General features: G+C 38.2%; 2 protein-coding genes across 2 annotated transcripts in view; both read right to left on the bottom strand.

The window, feature by feature from the left end:
• Positions 1 to 480: 480 nt before the first annotated feature.
• Positions 481 to 4,958, bottom strand: LOC107691260 (toll-like receptor 7). The gene is made up of 3 exons (XM_016489773.1): positions 4,939 to 4,958; positions 1,969 to 4,212; positions 481 to 1,377 (listed from the first exon to the last, which is right to left on the bottom strand). Exons 1-3 carry the CDS (start codon positions 4,945 to 4,947, stop codon positions 481 to 483), a joined length of 3,150 nt encoding a protein of 1,049 aa, XP_016345259.1. The 5' UTR covers positions 4,948 to 4,958.
• Positions 4,959 to 6,262: 1,304 nt separating this feature from the next.
• LOC107691261 (FERM and PDZ domain-containing protein 4-like) overlaps positions 6,263 to 17,076 on the bottom strand; it is a 65,549-nt gene continuing 54,735 nt past the window's right edge. The window contains exons 14-18 of the mRNA XM_016489774.1: positions 15,710 to 15,892; positions 13,978 to 14,104; positions 12,787 to 13,752; positions 11,409 to 12,479; positions 6,263 to 7,817 (exon numbers count right to left, since the gene is read on the bottom strand). Of these exons, the coding sequence (XP_016345260.1) occupies positions 7,813 to 7,817; positions 11,409 to 12,479; positions 12,787 to 13,752; positions 13,978 to 14,104; positions 15,710 to 15,892 (2,352 nt within the window). The 3' untranslated portion in view covers positions 6,263 to 7,812. The remainder of the gene's footprint in view (positions 7,818 to 11,408; positions 12,480 to 12,786; positions 13,753 to 13,977; positions 14,105 to 15,709; positions 15,893 to 17,076) is intronic.

A 17,076-nucleotide genomic window follows, 5' to 3' on the forward strand; every position in this document is an offset into this window, starting at 1 on the left:
TAATTAAGCCATGATATTTTAGAAATATTTTAGAAGCTTAATTAAAAGCTTATTTTTTTTATTTAATTTAGTTTAATATGATACTAAAATTGTACTAAAAAAACTGAAATAAATTAAAAACTATATAGACATGTTTAAAAAAAAGCCAAAAACAGACAAAAGTAATAAAACTTTAAAATTAAAATAAAAAAAGAACATAAAAATAAAAGCCAACTCAAATAGTATTGCAATGATAATAAAATAACACTGCTATGAGTATGTATAATAATAATAATAACAGTAACATTTTTATGGTCATAAAATCTGCATACATAATAAAAGAATAAGCAAAATGCTGTTTTAATTGAAGCACAATATGTTACACTGCAGGACTGCAAGTCAACTTTCCAAATATGTGTCAGCTACCCAAGAAGCTTTCAAATGCAGAAATACAGCTTTAAAGCTTCAAATGTGTTAGCGAGTCCATGGAGTATGTCCCGATCACAGAGTTTCCTGGAAGAGTATATTGTATTGCTGACTCTCAGTTGCCATGACACTTCTGAGACTGAACCAGAAGTACCTCTGCGCTTGAGGGTTCCTCGGCCACTCGAGAACTGATTTTTTATACAACCTCTTTCTCAGTTTGAGGTACTTGGAATGACAAGGCATTTTCTCCAAGAATATCAGTACGATAACATCATTCCTTTCATCCATGAGTCGCTGGTGGGCCAAATAAAATGCTGTCCTGAAGCTGCCGCTCCTGATGTATTGTCCGGTCAGAATGAAAACAGTGCGTTTACTCAACTGTATGCTTTGGGAAAGGTTTTCAATGAGGGGACATCCAGGAACCCAGTCCCGCTCCTCCAAACAGAGTTGCATCCTCGGATCGCCCTTGTCCTCCAGGTGAATGCGAAGCTCTTGCATGACCCACTCGTGAACAGCTAGATCAGTCGTATCGTAGACCACGAAGGCATCGTAGACGGTGCTGTTGGAGGACAGCCGGCGGTATCCCTTGAGTTTGGCCAAGCAGAAGTGGTAGATGTACCAAACATCCCAAAGAAAGAGATGGCTGGAGATGGTGAGCGTGAGGATGCTAAGAATCACAGAGGTCAGTAAAATGCAGAGGATGATGGATAGGGAATTGTGTTGGCAGGCCTGGATGTTGAGGAAAATCACACTCTGACCTTTTTGGGCACTTGGTGAAGCGCAGGTGACGTCTGTTGCAAGGCGTGGGATGTTCACGGACGTCCGGTTGATCCATCGGACAAACCACGTGGCATTGCAGGAGCACACAAACCGGTTGTTGTTCAAGTAAAGGGTCTGCAGCTGGTCTATAACATTTCCCGGGAAACTCGACTCATCGATGAACTGGATGCGATTGTAACTGAGATCAAGGACCTTGAGGCTGAATGCATCCTTGAGAAAACTGGGAGTCAGTTTTACAATGTTGTTCTTGTGACAGAGTTGCATCCCTGGGTCGCCCTTGTCTTCCAGGTGAACGCGAAGCTCTTGCATGACCCACTCGTGAACGGCTGGATCAGTCGTATCGTAGACAACAAAGGCATCGTAGACTGAGCTGTTGGAGGAAAGCCGACGGTATCCCTTGAGTTTGGCCAAGCAGAAGTGGTAGATGTACCAAACATCCCAAAGAAAGAGATGGCTGGAGATGGTGAGCGTGAGGATGCTTAGAATCACAGAGGTCAGTAAAATGCAGAGGATGATGGATAGGGAATTGTGTTGGCAGGCCTGGATGTTGAGGAAAATCACACTCTGACCTTTTTGGGCACTTGGTGAAGCGCAGGTGACGTCTGTTGCAAGGCGTGGGATGTTCACGGACGTCCGGTTGATCCATCGGACAAACCACGTGGCATTGCAGGAGCACACAAACCGGTTGTTGTTCAAGTAAAGGGTCTGCAGCTGGTCTATAACATTTCCCGGGAAACTCGACTCATCGATGAACTGGATGCGATTGTAACTGAGATCAAGGACCTTGAGGCTGAATGCATCCTTGAGAAAACTGGGAGTCAGTTTTACAATGTTGTTCTTGTGTAGAACCAGAGTTTCGATTGATTTCGTATAGTTAGACAAGCATGCAGGAACATCCGTCAGGTGATTCCCACTGAGGTCTAACAGTTTTAGGTTTTTAAGGTTCACAAGGCCCTCCCAATGAAATGACTTTAACCGGTTGTTAGTAATGTACAGCTCTGTGAGGGTGTCTGGAAGACCTTCAAAAACTTCTAGCGGGATGAAGTTCAGGTTGTTGCGAGAGATATCAAGAGACTTCAAGGCCAAAAGTTTCTTAAAGTAGTTGGCATACCTCGTGTCTCCGTCTCTCCACAACATATCAAGACGGTTGCCTTTAAACTCCAAATGCTCCAGAGAAAAACTCTCCATTTCGGTGTTGGTAGATGTCGAGATTTGATTATCGTTCATGATTAATTTGCTCAGCTTACCCAGGTTCTTTGTAAAATTCAGCATGTGAGTCAAACCCTCAGCCACGAAGTAATGGCTGTTACGGCTGATATCCAGAACCACCAGGCTGCTCAGTTCCTGAAATGCTGAAGAGAACATCAAATCCAGACGATTGTCTGAAAAGTCTAGATATTGTAAATTCTTCAACTGGACAAACTCAGAACCGTTCAAACTCTGGCTCATGGCGTTCCCAGAGAGATTCAGACAATTCAGCTCATCAAGATCCAAAAATCTAGAATGAAGGAAAAATATGTTATTCCTACTAATATCCAATGTTTTTCCAAAGGAGCTACATTCGTTGTTGAAAGGACTTGAAATCCAGAGTTCCTTGTCTTTGTATTTGCAGCTGCGTGCATATTCGTCATAAAGGAAATAGTGCATATCCTTCACTTCTCCATTGTGGTACTGTGCACCTTGCGACATTGGAGAACTATAATGGTTTTCTCTGTGGTTAGAAAGCAAAGTTTCTCCTTGAGAAGGCATTGAGATTTTGTTGTCGGACAAGTTGATGATTTTGAAGCTTTTCAGGTTCCTCAGGACGCTGAGATGTGCTATCTTTATGAAGTTTGTGCCGAGATCAATGAGCTCCAGTTTGTTCAAATTAGCCAACGGTTGGATGTCTTCCTGCTTGAGTTCTTGAAACACATACCCTCTGATTCTTAGGACCTTCAGAGATTTAAGGTGATGGAATGATCTTGAAAGGTTGAGGGATGTAGGATACACCTGGAGCTCGTAATTGAAAGACAGATCCAACTCTTCCAGATTAGGCAACCACGAAGGAAAGGAGGTGCATGTTATCTCCTTAGCCAAAAAGTTGCTCGAGAGGTCTAGAAGACTAAGTTGAGTCAGATTTTGAAACCACTCTGAAGGGATGTGTGTTAAAGAATTACTATGAAGCCGTAGAGTCTTTAGGTTCTTCAGGGTCTTGAAGGAGTTTGGATGTATCTGAAGGGGAGCATTATTTGGGCATGGAACGCAGGGAAAAGGTGCATTATAACAACGTGGACAATTCCCACTCAAGTCCAGTATCTCCAGCTCCGTCAGGTTGTGAAAGTCCATCTCTGTTATTGTCTGAATATTGTTGTTGTACAGGTACAGCTCTTTGAGGCTGGATGGTAGTTGGTGGGGGATGTAGGACAAGTTGTTAGACTTAAGAGAAAGCAAATTCATCTTGTCAAGCTGCACAAACGCATCCTTTTCAATGTAATATGATGTGTTGCACGGGTTCCGGAAGTAGCAGTTCTGGCCGAGATAGAGTGTTTGGATATTCGTCAGTTCTGTCAGATTCTCCTTAAGGATTGAATAAATACTATTGACCTCGAGACTCAGAAGCACTATGTTGGGAGGAAGGCCTTTGGGTATGCTGGACAGCTGGTTACCATCCAAATAAAGCGACTTGAGGTTCTTTAGCTTCCAGAAGGTGCCGTTGTCAATCGTCAAGCTCTGGGTGCAGACGCGGTCTTTGGGCCCGACCTTGATTGGTACGCAGTTGCAGCGCAGGTCGATCTCAGTGATGTTCTGCAGTTTGTGAAATGAATCGTTCGTAATATGGGGTATGTGGTTGATCGTTAAGGTCAGGTTGGTGGTATTCGTTGGGATTCCCAAAGGAATTTCGGTTAGTTCTCGTTCAGTGCAGTTAACTGTGACCTCGCTCCCGTTACTAGCCAGAGAAACGTCACACTTCAGACTTTTGGGGTACCACTCGGCTGCATCCAACAAAGAGATGAGACCCGCAAAGATGATGAATGTCTTCTCTGTCATCTAAAAGAGGAAGATAGTGTGTGTTAAAATCTAGAATAATGATAAAACAATAGACTCATGAGTCTACATACAGCAATTGTCATTCACAAACTTATGCACTCATTATGCACTCTCAGAAAAAAGGCAAATAGCTGTCACTAGGGAGGCACTCTTTCAAAAATATATACATTTGTGTCTTATGTACCCCTAAATTGTGCATATCTGTACCTAAATGGTACATATTACATTTTGAAAAGGTACCATAAGAGTGTATGATGTATTTATTTTTTATTTTTTTGTGAGCTATAGCAATGGATAATGATTATGATGATATTAAGAGCTACATCTGTGTTATATTACATTTAGTTGGATTCAGATTTATGGCATCAACTTGATAAATGACTAAATGTGTTTTGCCCACAGATCTTTACATAACCCTGTTTAACACATTTTACATGTTTACAGTAACTCCACTACATATATTTTCCCCCAAATCAGTGCACAAAATTTAAAAAAAGAGAGAGAGAGAGATTTTGGTTTAGCTGATATTTCTGGCACAGTTTTAAATATATGAAAATAACAAATTTTCAAACATTCAGGAAATAAACTAACTTTTTATGAATATATTAGCTGCATATTAAGAAAAATGCACTTGCTGTAATTACCTCAGAGCATCTTTGTTTTGAGACATGATGACTATATGAGAGAGCTGAATACTGTAAATGAAATAAACATTCAATTACTCACCATCTTCATCAGACCTGTGGTTCTTTTTTGACGTTCGTGACTTGTTGTTCAGTACTTTTGCTGGTTTGTCAAGTTGTACACCCTGTGCTACTTGAAGAACAGGTGTTATTGACCAATGTTAAACCACAAAAAAATTACAAACAAAAGTGAGAGTGGGTATATTTAAACATAACTTCCCCTTGCAAACAAAGTTGTTCTGAATATTTTTCCTTGTAATTCTGCAAAGTGAATATATTACCAAACTACTACCTATCAGCATTGTTATCTTACATTTTTATAATGGATGAATTATATGTTATTAGAACAATATTGTCACTGAAACACCCAGGGGCGGATTTAGTGATTTGGGGGCCCCAGGCAAAATACAGGAATGGGGCCCTATACAATTTCACATACATTTACAACCTTGAGGTTCCTTTCACTGTTGCTCGCTGCTGCACGACCGTGCCCCATAGTTGTGTCTAATCTTTTAGATTTTTCATGTACATGTTATAAATATAGGATTTCTTTAATGTTGTAAATCCCTTGTTCACATTTAAACAGGTTATAATAGTATTAGAGTAGGTTGGACACTAGGTGGTGCGTTGGGGTAATTTTCACTATGCAATTGTCTACACAACGCAAGGCTGTCTAATTCTAATTACGCGTTACACAGTAAATTCTGTTTTTATGAATAGATTCCAGGATTCCGTCCCCATTTTCTACATTGCCCTACTTTTGCTAAAAAGCACATTCAACGCGGACGCACAGATGGTTGTCGTGGTAATGAACACCACAGCAACCACTTGTGCGTCCGCACTGAACGCGCATCTCGCATATAAAAAGCATTTTAGGGGGCCCTTGGCTTTTGGGGGCCCAAGGCGGTCGCCTACCTTTGCCTAATGGTTAAGTCCGCCTTCAAACACCACCATAAAGAGGAACAACATTACTTTCATCCTTTATCTCAAGGGACAAGTTTCTGCACTAGAGATTAAGCAAAACAATGTCAGGGGTTTGCTCAAGTTCTGCTGTGATTTCCTAATAAATGAAAGCAAAACCAGAAAAAGTGAAGCACTTCAATTTTGAAATGATTAAAAATATTCTCTCTGTCCAACACAACAGTTGCTTCTTCAGCACAAAAATAGAGGAAGAAAATTTTGAGAAAAGAAAGAGGAAGAATATTTAAAAAAAATGTAATTCACATGCTATTTATAAATTAATTACTGGCATAAGACAGGAAATAAAATGACTCACTAAGAAAAGAAAGACAGCATGAGATCACAGTTTTCAAGCTGAAATATTTAATGAAGATGATTCAAATAAAATACATTACGATTATTATTTAAAGTCAACATGAAATCAAAATGGACCTATTTACTTTCTTAAATTACGTTCCTGGTCTTACTGTGAACAATTCTTAAGTGCAGGTTATTCTAAATAAATAATAATAATAAAAAAATTATTATATTTCAGCAAAATGTGGTAACTTACTTCACCTCAAAAACGATTTATCAACCACTCTCTCCAGCAAATCATGTATAAAATACTGTTCTATAATTCTCTTGAAGACATTACACTGGGAAATACATCAGATGACAGTAGTTAAAATGGATTGAGAACGATGCTTCATGTTGACTTTAAATTAAGTAAATGTATGCATTAGCCAGTCAAATAAGAACAGCAAATGAAACGGTGCAAGTTGAGAACAGAATTACAATTTACAGATCATATAGTGGCTTAAATTTATCTTATTTTTGAATGTGAAATGTTCTTCTGGTATGAAGACTAAAATAAACACATGGAACAAAACGGATGCGTCTATCAGGCGCTGTGATATATATATTGTATTTAAAAAATTCTATGTATTGTCGAATACTTCCTTTTCATTTTACATATTACACAAAATATACACAAGCACTGTTATCACAGTGGATCGCAATGGCCGGATTATCTCGATCTTCATGACAAACGTACAGTATGCGTGATATCATATGGCTTTACTATGGCTAAATAAAAGCAGTGATTTTCGACATATGGCCATTGCTGCAACCAAATAACAGCATACCGAATGCAAATGTAGTTTTGCTTTGGTCATCAAAATAACTTTCCAAAGCCTCCACGCAAAGTAAATAAAGTGACTTCCCGAATCGCTCCAACTAGCGTTTCGAAATGTCCTTTTGCTGCTTAACCAAAAATCCTCAAAGCATAAAAGCCCCGCACATGCAGTCTTAGAGAATGTGGCTAAAAGAGACATATTAAGTGACCAGTGCTAGAATTTCTCAGAGCAATGCACAGTTCTTATGCCTGGATTGTGTGTCGTCCAAAGGAATCCTTGTTCCAATGCTTGTTGTCTTAAACTTGTTTTCTGTGCTGACTTCTGTAATGTCAAATCATCTGTCATTCGCTTCCATTTCAGAAGATTAAAGTCAACAAGAAATCAAAATTTTATCCCATTTACTTTTTTTTAATGCACATCTGTGTCATTCCAACTCCTTCCTTCCAACCATTCTGGCACAAAATGCCTACTTTTCACAATCCAGTTCTGGCCGATACAATATGTCACATTATGGAAGCCAAATGGGTTTTGAGTTTCATGTTGACTTTGGGAATGACAGTGTTGTAATCAGTTCTTTCAAGGGTTGATTTGGTGATTATGACCAGTTTCCATAAAAAGTGCTCCCTGAGCCAATAGTTGTCTTGTTAAGATTCCTTTTCTGCCTCCCTGAGGCAACCAGAGCGGGGGTCATTTGAGGCCAAGTGCAAGAATAAACAGAGAAGCATTCAAGACCTCCGATCACCTCTGGTTTGGCACATAGGAAACTGTGCTATGGATGAATATGGACATATCGTGAGAGAAGACAACAATTCTTCCGTTTTATCTCCATCTGCAGCGTGCTACACTGGGGGAGGAAAAAGAGAGGGATAAATTAGTCGGCCAGTATTCTGTCTCGTAATTTCATGAAATCCCCTCAAAGTTCCTGCTCATCCTGATTCGGCATGATAAGGTAATGACTGAAATGAATGACGTCAATGACAAGCTTGAGCAGGATACTTCGGAAACGTTCTACACAAGGCTTAATGTTCCAAATCAGGAAATTCTAATTGCATCCTAAAACTTAAAATCTGCAAAATAGTAATTCCTGATTTGAAGGTGAAGTGGTCCATTTCTGCGCCACTAATGGTACTGTATAGAATAGCAATCTGACTTTTTTTTTTTAGCAGAATTACAGCACACACTGACTCTAAATCATGAATATTTTCACTTTTAATCAATAATAAACATCAATTTAATTCATTTGCACATCAATTTAATTCATTTGCACAGCTATTTTCACAACACAAAACACTGCACCCTTAACTAAAAGTGTAGCTAACTACATTTTTAAAATGGTAGCTGAAGGGACTGTTTGGTTACCAACATTCTTGAAAGTATATTTTTTGACGACAGATGAGTAAATGACAATTTTACTTTTTGCTGAACTACCCTTTAACTGCAGTTTATCTACTTTAAGTTAAATGACAATGCTTATAAATAGTATTGATCTCTCCTTGGACTTTTTCATTTTTGTTGTTTTACTGCATTGAATCACAAAATACAAAATCTGGTCAACAGAAAAAAAGTGAAGATACATCTCTATGTAAGTAATCTACAATAATTAGCATAAGTATTCATCCCCTTTTATAATTGGTTGGCATAAGTATTCACCCCTTTTTAATATAACGTCAGAATTCATCACTGGTGCAACCTTTTTATTGTAAGTCACATAACTAGTTAAATAGCTTTTGTGTACTCAAGGACTTTCCATTGATTGTAGCATAAATGAGTCAGCACTGTGGAAGACCATGCAGAAAAAAAACCACGCAGCTCTATGAAACAGTAATTGAAAAGCACCAGGCAGGGATTTCCATGTCATTGAGCTTCCCTTGGAGTAGCAGTTAAATCAATAATTAAGGGAAAATATGACACAGCAGTAAATGCACCAAGAGCAGGGCGTCCTCAAACGGTGCGTCATCGTGCAAGGAGGCGGATGAGGGAGGACACCAAGAGACCAATGTTACAAGCTCCAGACTGTGCAAATAACAACTGCTGCTGCCGCTGAAGAGAAGCTACTGTTAAAAAACGTCATGCAATATCTCGGATACAGATATGCCAGAAGACTAACCTATCAGACTAAACAACATTTTAATGTATACTCAGAAAGACACCATCTCCACAGTGAATCATGCTGTGAGGATCTTTTGAAGGTTTTGAGGCTGGAGGGCCAAATGAATGCAGCAAAATATAGGAGTCAGCAAGACACCTGGAACTCAAGGAGAATCAGATTTCCAGCAAAACAACAACATTTATGTCCTTTAGTGGTCAAGAGTTTAGGGGCCAGTTGCACCATCTGGGTGCAAGTAACAACTTACCCTAGTTTTGACAAAGGAGTACTAAGTTACAACTTACTGTATGCACTACTAAATGTTTTTCCATTGCACCTTTTAATTTAGTTGAAACAACTATTCATAAACAATAGTTACGGAAGCCTCCAACCAGGAGTAACGGTCGCTCTTGAATACGGAAAAGCTCTTGTTTTACCTGACAAACTTCAATTCTTTAGACATACAGTATATGATAACATTAACATTTAGACATTGACATTTAGACATGTTTACATTTCAAGAGAGAAAACATTATTTGAATAAATCTCTTTTTAGTGGCTCTTCATCACAAACCTGATATAAACAAATAATGTAATTTGTGCTGTTTTTGTATAAGTGTTTATTTAATGATTCTTATTCATTTCAAATACAGTTTCATGATTAAGTAGTATTATATTTCAGTGGAAATTAATTTTTACCATTAGATACGCAGAAGTTAGAATTAAGGATAAACTGAAACTTACAGCATTACAACAAATTCTCACTAATATGAAAGGCCGCTATTGGATCACTGAGAATCATATTATGTGACTATGCATTACTTTAAGGAGAGCTGACCACCTACTAGCTATGCTCTGTCTCTATAAAAAAAAATGGTGCAAACAAAGTACAGACTTCGCCTAAGACTTAGCCTCTAATGTGGAATATACATTTCAATTTAAAAAAAGAACCTAAAAGAGCTGGTGCAACTTGACCTAGACCTGACCCCAGAGAATTAACGTTGCATAGCCTTAATGTAACCTGACTGAGCCTAAGCATTTCTGCGAAGATGATTGGCAGGAAAAAACATCTTCATGCAGATTTGAAGTTAAACTATGAACTAAACTGTAACAGACTCAAGGTGAAACTACTAAATCCTGACATTTACTGGGTGGGGGGTGAATACTTGCACAAATAATTGTTTAAAGGGGTCCTATTATGCTCTTTTACAAAGTCTTGATTTTGTTTTGGGGGTGTACTAGAACAGGCTCTCATACTAGGTTGTTCGAAAAACACATAATTTTTCACATATTTTACATTACAACACCTTTCTCCCCAGTCTGGCATGAACGGCTCGAATAGTTCCTGTAGCAAATGAAGGCCCGCCTTCTGAAATACGAAATGTGCTGTGATTGGTTAGCTGGGCCAGTGTGTGCTGTGATTGGTTAGCTGGGCCAGTGCGTGTTCTGATTGGCAGAACTCGGTGCCTGGTCGGGAAATGTCATGCCCCTTACCACAGGCGCCTGCGAGCTTCAGTGTAAATTTTGTGTCAATATCAAATCAATTTGAGCGCGATTTAAACCCGGATGATTGTAACCACTCTAAGTTTGTCTGCCTTGGGAAAGCTAGCGTGTCTCCGACATAGTGATAACACTCGTTGCCTTCTCTAGTGCAGCTCAACCAGGTCTCATTCCATTCGTCGATATTTGTGAAATCACAAATCCCGGAAAATATGCGTTGTAGTCCAAACGAGTCGTTTGTTGTAGTTTTTGAAAATTGATTTCTGTTAAATAAAATATCTCCTTTTGAAGTGGACTTTTGAGCTTTGTAACTTTGCAGATATTTTTTTATGCTCAAACAGCAACATTACAGACTAACTAAAGTTGAAAAAGTGAAAAAGCATAATAGGACCCCTTTAATAACTGTAATGCATGTTTCCATAGAAATAGGTTTCACTTTGATATGAAAGGATATTGTTTTATTTGATCAAAGCCAAATAAATCCCTAATTCTATGTCATAGAAAAATAAATAGCCAAGGGGTGTGAATACTTTTTTACAAGCACTGTATCATCAGCTTACAGCTTGAAAGCCTAGTTTTAAGGTAGTTTCCCCAACACTATATGGGACAATTAGTCAAATTAGGTTAGCTTCAGTTTGAATCAAGACGAGGGCTACAAAAATCCATAACTTGCTCACCAGCTCCAACTAAATGTTAAATGATTCAGCTGCTGACCAACAATGTGAGTCTCTAACTCCACATGGTCAAGCTTTGCAGTTTCTACATAGCAAAAATGAACAGATAGATAACGGTATCATTAGGTTAATTAAATATCACATTTGACAAGTTAAAGTTTCAAGCTTGCAGTACCTGTAGTTTCTCTGATCTTGGGCAACCTTTGGCATCCCTCTCGGCCTGACTCTTGGCCAGCCTGTCCATGGTGCTTCCGCAAAAACGTTCCATCTACGTTCTGATTTGGATATCTGAGACCTTTCAGAGAGGACTCTCCATGCAGATGGACACTATCCACCGTGCACAGAGGAGAGTCCATTGGCGTCACGCAGCTACTGCTTCCCATACTGCAGCCGGCATCGATGGACGAACACTGGGAACTCTGGAGGGAATGGATTCCCTCGCTCTGTAAAGACGACATCCTTTTGGACAAGTGGTACTCGTATAACCGTGTCATTTCTTGTTCGGATGAAGCTGCCTTGCTCTGTTGATGTTCATTCCGGGCTCGTTCAATCATAAATTGTTCTTTTGTGGGGGAACTTGTGTTCAAGTCTATCGAGTCCTTCAAACTGGCTTTTTGCGTTACCCTGTCTGCATGCAACGGACCACCATCGCCAACCACCTCAGAGTAAATGTGCTCGTCAGATTTATTATTCAGAATCATATGCAATCTTTGATTGCTTTCTTGAAACGCATAAGACATCCTCTCCAAGTCAAAGGGACCTGAACGCTGGGAATCTCGTCCATTGAAATTGTTGTACATCCCAACAAGATCCTCTGATTCCGTGATGTTCATCTGACGGGCTTCCGCTTGGGCGCTTGATTTCATCCCACCATCTTGCTCCTCGATCTTCCCCTGCGGCATTCCCATCATCATGTCCCTGTGCATTTTGTTGAAGTAGTCCGTCAACGACTTGGTTTCCATTGTTTCTGGCTCCATCTCGAAGTGGTCCGAACAGAGATTGACAACCGCGGCGGACTGGGAGTCGTCTAGAGACGCCCGGACCTCACACGGCACCAATCGAAACTCAGTCTCCTCTTCGGCTAGAGTTTGGTACCCTTCGGCTGTGGCTACTAACATTTTCAGAGAGTTTTCGGAGAGTTTCTGAGCTGCGGCCAGCTCTGAGCTCTCCGTCATTTCGGACGAATTTGTCTCATTCCCAGAATCAGAAGAGGACTCGGGGCTAAAGGACCGAGATATTTCTACACCTGTGTGTCACAAAGAGACAAACATTTTAGCCATCACACCATACACACGTATACTTTAAAATAGTTTATTTGTACAAAACGTTGAAGGTTATGAAATGAAACAAATAAGAACATAAATAATGAAATACATGAACAAAAATGAACCACAAATCATAATGAGATCACAATTACATTTCTAATAAAACAAATGCACACACAATACATGGGGTTTGCATTGAAGACAATGGAATACGGAGAAGCAAAACCAAAATAAAGGAATGGCTGGAAGGTCAACGTCAATGAATAAATGTTACAATAGTGTAAGAACCTGAACTATTGTCCGATTGTGGATTAGACTGTTCCTCAGAGGCCGCCAAGGCCTCCAGAGCTTGTAGTGTGGAGACAACGGCGTCATTGAACACTTCCTCGGTCCCACTGGCCACTTGCGTTGGAACCGAATCGATCAGCGACACAGGGATGTCGTTTTTTAAGCCTTTTCGCTCTTGGTGGTCGTCTTCATCCGAACTATCCCTGAACCCTGGTGGGGGAGCGGCTATCGCCAAGTTTAGAGACTGCAACAGGTCATCGCTGTCCTCCTCGTAATCACCCTCTGGTGGCGGCGGAAGCGAAGTGAGGTCTATAATGTCGTCGCTAGATTCCGAGAGCGGTAGGAGAGAGTTTGCCTTGTCCTTCATCTCTCCCATCATCATCATGTCCTCCTCACAACTAATGTCATCGTCGTCCTCGGCATCATCCGTAGTCTCGGCGTAGCAGATATCATGCAGCAAAGGCTCCTCGATGCCTTCCGTCGTACCGAAGATCTTAGCATCGCCGTAGACCATGTGGGAACCGTACTGGAAGCCGTCGACCTCCAGTGATGCTTCCAGCGGCTTGTAGTCCTTCTGTTGCGCGTACATGTACCGGTGCGCCTCCAGCACTTCTGGGATGTCCTCCATCAGTCTTTGGTATCCCAAGTTCTGAGGGTTCACAGAGTCCAGCGGAGGATTGCTGAATATAAAGGACACCTTGGCGCTTCTGGGCGACTCTTGAGGTTTGCCTTTTGGGAAACTGAAGTAGGGCTGAGGATGCATGTGGCTTGCTCTGCTCGCACGCTCAGCTTTCTCGTCCCCATGCATGCGATGCTGCAACTGCTGCATTGCGGAGACAGTGGGGGAAATATCAAACTCTCTTCGCCCACAGTTGGCGTATTCAGGGTGGGGCTCGTCACATGCACTGCAGGAACCGTAATTCCAGTCGATTGCTTGGTAGTTGTGCTTGACCCTTGAGTCTTGTCCTTAGGTGTAAACAAAAAAAAAAGGAGAAGACACCAATGTTAGCATGTTATTAAAGTATCAGATTCACAACAAAACTATTTAAATAAGGGGATTCTTAAACTTTTCGATTTAAATGAATTTAAAGTATATTAAATTAATTTACCACTGCCTTAAATAATAAATAAATAATACTTCAAGCTGACAAATTAATTGTTTTATTGTTTAGTTCATGTGCATGCTCTTACCTGCAGTGTTACTGTTGTTCGCCATGTTGAAGATGGACCTCCGTGAATCGACCAGCAGCCTGTAATAACCAGCAGTCAAACACGCCAGGTTCATAGCATCACTGGATTCCATTATAAGTGTGATGGGCTACAGAAAGAAATATTTTGCAGAAGAAATGCATAAATAATCAGTAAATAGAGCAGTAAGCTATGGGAGGTTGTGCAGTTTACATTATTTTAGTGATCCTAAAACTCCCTTAGTGGTGGTAAAATTACAGTAACAAATGTTCTTGAGCAACTTACTGCTCTTTAAAAAAAAAAACAGTAGCATCTGCAAAAACTGTTTATCAATAAATAGTTACATTCATTAATATAAACAGTTTTTAGTTTTTAAGTTCACGCTTGCAATGTAGCAAACTTAATGTACTGCATGTATTGACTTCTGTTTTATAAAATGAAGCATGCATATATCAGTAACTACGAATTATTAATTCATATTTTCTTTATAAGCACTGGATGAAAGGGATGTTGAACTATGTGTCATATACAACTGGTGTAATGCATGTGTTAAACAGTCAGTAAATAGTATTTATCAATAATTTATTAATAATCAAAATCTGCTAGGCAATACAGTTCATTATCTGTTTTACCAAATGAAACGTGCAAATGTCAGTAACTATCAATTATTAATTCATGTTTTCATATTAAGCATTGGATAAAAAGAATGTTGAATTGTTCTTTATATTGTATACAATTGGTGAAATGCATATGGTAAATAGTCAATACATAATTTTCATTTATCAATAATTTGTATTTTCAATATGCATTTATTGACTTAACTATCGGTTTTATAAAATGAAGCATTCAAATGTCTGTAAATATGAATTATTAATTCACGTTTTCACAATAAGCATTAAATAAAAGGCATGTTGAACTGTTATGTGTCTTTAATATTGTATACAACTGGTGTAATGCATGTGGTAAATAGTCAATAAATGGTATTAAATTATCAATGATTTATTAATATTAATAATCAAAATAATCTGCCATGTAATGCAGTTTTTAGTCCATGTTTGCAAAGCAATAAAGCAAACTTAATATAGTTGTTTTATATTTTCTATTGCATTTATTAACGGGTTTATAAAATGAAGCATGTAAGTGTCTGTAACTATGAATTATTAATTCATATTTGCAATATAAGCATTGGATAAAGGGATGTTGAATTGTTATGCATCATTAACACTGTAGTAATACATGTGGTAAATAGTGAATAAATAGTTCATATAAGTCAAAATAATCTGCCATGCAATATTGTTTTAGTTCACACACGCAAAGCAATGCAGCAAACTTAACATATTGCATACTGACTTAAAGGTACAATATGTAATTTTCGCCGCTAGAGGGCGCGTATTCAAAATAAACAAATAGACAAAGGCGTAGTTTGATGACGCCGCCCGTTTTTTAAAATAGGCATGAAAGTGCACTATCCAAACTTAAATTGTTGTAATTTATGAACACTTTGGAATACAGACCTAAGGTTGGTCTCTTTTTAAAGAAGAAAAACAGCAGATTATTGCAAAAGTGGAATCTTGAAAATGAAAGGGATGCGGAATAAAAGGGATGTCGTCCTCAATACTGTTATGCAATTCAACTGTGGTAATGCACTCAAAATGTTTGAATGTTTATCACATTAGATGGAAAAATATTAAACCAAATGCTTTCTGCGAACAAATAATATTTTTCTCCATTGCACCTTAACATCCAGGACATGAAGCTCCACTCGCATGTTTCTTTCGTCCTCGGTGTACATTTCGATGCGGTTGACGTGGCTGAAGTCGGCCAGCAGCGCCACCAGGTTGGTTTTGGTGTTGATGACGTGACTGATGCCGTAGCGCGGCCCCACCAGCAGCGTCACCTCTGTGTGTTTCTCTCCTTGCTGTCAGATCACAAATACAGCGGTGTGAAACAGCTGCTTCAAACACCTTCAGATTTCAGCAGCTGAAGCTAATGTACTAAAACTATACATTTTAATTATTACTTTGTATTTTATCATAGAGGGGAGTATACTGTATGTAAATGTGAAATCTATAATGTTTGCAGTGCTCAGTAAAAAATATTTATCCTTGATCTGTCAACTTCTTTAGTAAAATATGACAAATAGCATATGAAGAGTTCAGATGCAAAAGCCTCTAAGTGTTTTAAGCCTCTAAATTTTCTTCCAAAATGAGCATTTTTTCTCAGGCTCTCGTGTGTGGGTTCAGTTATTAAACTTTAATGGCAATTAATAGGTTCTGTTCATTGTCGTTAAAAGTGAAATAACTGAACATAAATATAGGAGCCTGAGAAAAATGCTAATTTTAGAAGAAAATTTCAGATGGCACTTAGAGGCTTTTGCATCTGAACTCTTCATTTGTATTTTTTAACTAAATACAATCATTAGAAATAATGTTCTCTTTACTGAACAGAAATAGCAGCAAAACTTAAAATAAATAAAAAAGATACAGAAATCTATATAGAAATCATATAAAAAAAAGAATGCTAGAAAATGAAAATACAGTGGAATTATTTTTGATTTTTTTATAATTTAATAGTTTTTTAACAAGAAAATCATTATAAATCATTAGAAATAGAAATGTACCTTTACTAAACAAAATAACAGAACTGCAAAACTAAAAAAAAATAAATAAATAAATCATGACTTCACATGCTAGAAAATGAAAATACAGTGTGAATGAATATTAATTTGTTTATAATGTTATTTAACAAAAAATCATATCATTAGAAATCAAGTTTCCTTTGCAAAACAGAACAGCATAATAAAAATGGTATGCTAGAAAATGAAAATATAGTGTGAATCTTTGATTTGTTTAGTTTTATATTTAACAAAAATACAATTATTAGAAATCATATTTTCATTACAAAACAGAAATAACAGCAAAACTAAAAAAACATATACTTAAGCTAGAAACTATTTTCTAAGAAAATTAAATTTAAAAATAATTTTACATTTTTTAAATTTTTTAAATAAAAACATTTAAAATAATTTTCTTTAAAAAGAAAAACAGAAATAGCAGAAAAACTAAAAAAAAAAAAAAAAAAAACAAACTCATTATCTTTAAA

The sequence above is a fragment of the Sinocyclocheilus anshuiensis genome, unplaced genomic scaffold (genome assembly GCF_001515605.1).
Source record: "Sinocyclocheilus anshuiensis isolate Anshui unplaced genomic scaffold, SAMN03320099.WGS_v1.1 scaffold394, whole genome shotgun sequence".
NCBI classification, from domain to species: Eukaryota; Metazoa; Chordata; class Actinopteri; order Cypriniformes; family Cyprinidae; genus Sinocyclocheilus; species Sinocyclocheilus anshuiensis.

Coding starts and splice junctions, on each gene's coding strand:
- LOC107691260 (XM_016489773.1), bottom strand. Junction 1,378..1,968: donor AGGATGCATTCAGCCTCAAG/GTCCTTGATCTC, acceptor TTCAGCCTCAAG/GTCCTTGATCTCAGTTACAA.